This window comes from Eimeria tenella, genomic scaffold (assembly GCF_000499545.2).
Source record: "Eimeria tenella Houghton genomic scaffold, Eth_scaff4216, whole genome shotgun sequence".
In the NCBI taxonomy this organism is placed as follows: domain Eukaryota; phylum Apicomplexa; class Conoidasida; order Eucoccidiorida; family Eimeriidae; genus Eimeria; species Eimeria tenella.
Genome location: NW_013545131.1, coordinates 1 through 1,263, shown reverse-complemented (window position 1 = coordinate 1,263; position 1,263 = coordinate 1). Strand labels below are relative to the sequence as shown.

General features: G+C 54.4%; 1 protein-coding gene across 1 annotated transcript; it reads left to right on the top strand.

Annotated features, from left to right (window-relative positions):
* Window positions 1–109: 109 nt before the first annotated feature.
* Window positions 110–1,223, top strand: ETH_00040835 (Nucleosome assembly protein 19075338, putative; the record flags this gene model as incomplete). Its single annotated transcript, XM_013379946.1, has 4 exons — window positions 110–202; window positions 463–519; window positions 716–807; window positions 1,118–1,223. Coding segments are annotated over 4 exons (348 nt in total), but the record flags the coding sequence as incomplete, so codon positions are not given.
* Window positions 1,224–1,263: the final 40 nt, after the last annotated feature.

The following is a 1,263-nucleotide window of genomic DNA, read 5'->3' as shown; positions in this document are numbered from 1 at the left end:
CCCCGGGGGGCCCCCGGGGGGCCCCCAACACCCCGAAAGCTTCCGACTGGTCTTCAGCTTCGCGGAAAACCCTTATTTCAAACCCTTGGAACTCTGGAAAGGGTACGAAATGGGGGTGGGCCCCGGGGGCCGCGGGGCGGAGCTGCTGCGCAGCAGCAGCAGCAAAATAGAGTGGGCCCCCGAAAGAAATGTGACAAAAAAAGTAATAATTAGAAAACAAAGAAACAAAAAAACAAAAGAGACAAGAACTGTGACGGAGACAGTGGAGACAAACTCCTTCTTCAACCTTTTCGTCGACCACGAGATCCCGCCCGACCACAAGCTCGAACTCATGGACGAGAAAGAGGCAAACCCTAAACCCTAAACCCTAAACCCTCGCGGGCGGCCGGGGGGCGGGAGACGCCGTAGGGCCTAGGGTTTAGGGTTTAGGGTTTAGCGCTGGGGTTTGGGGTTTCCGCGCAGGTGGAGGAGCTGCAGCTGGTTGTCGAGGCCGACTACGATATCGGGATTAGGATTCGAGTGCGCGCCCAAACCCTAAACCCTAATTCCTAAACCCTAAACCCTAATTCCTAAACCCTAATGCGTAAACCCTAAACCCTAATTGGGAGGGCTGACGGGTCCTCGAGGGCCCGTCGTGTTAGTCCCCTGTTGCTTTGCGGCGGGCCTAGACGAAGCCTTTGCCAAAACCCTAAACCCTTTTTTAGGGTTTGCGCAGGACAAGATCATCCCCCGCGCCGTGGACTGGTTTTTGGGCCAAGTCGATGACGACTCCGACTTTGAAGACTATGACACCAACGAGGAGGAATTGTCCGCGAGGGTTTAGGGTTTAGGGTTTAGGGTTTGGGGCTTGTTGGCAGCTGGGGTCTAGGGTTTGGGGGTTGCTTACAGCTAGGGTTCAGGGTTTTTCATCATGAGGCTTTAGGGTTTTTAGGAGCTAGGGTTTAGGGTTTGTGCTTTGCTTCCAGCTAGGGTTTAGGGTTTAGGGCACCTTGGTCGTAGACCTCTGGGATTGTGTTCATCTCCCACCGAGGGTTTAGGGTTTAGGGTTTAGAGTTTTTGCGCAGCCTAGGGTTTAGGGTTTAGGGTTTAGGGTTTAGGGTTTAGGGTTTGTGCGCAGCGACACGGAAGACTCGGATGAAGAAGATGACTCTTCAGATGAGGACCTGCCTCGATCTCACAAAGGTGCGGAGAAGGTATCAAGACACGAGGGTTTAGGGTTTAGGGTTTAGGGTTTCACTGGGCCTCTCGCGGCGCGCTGCGCCG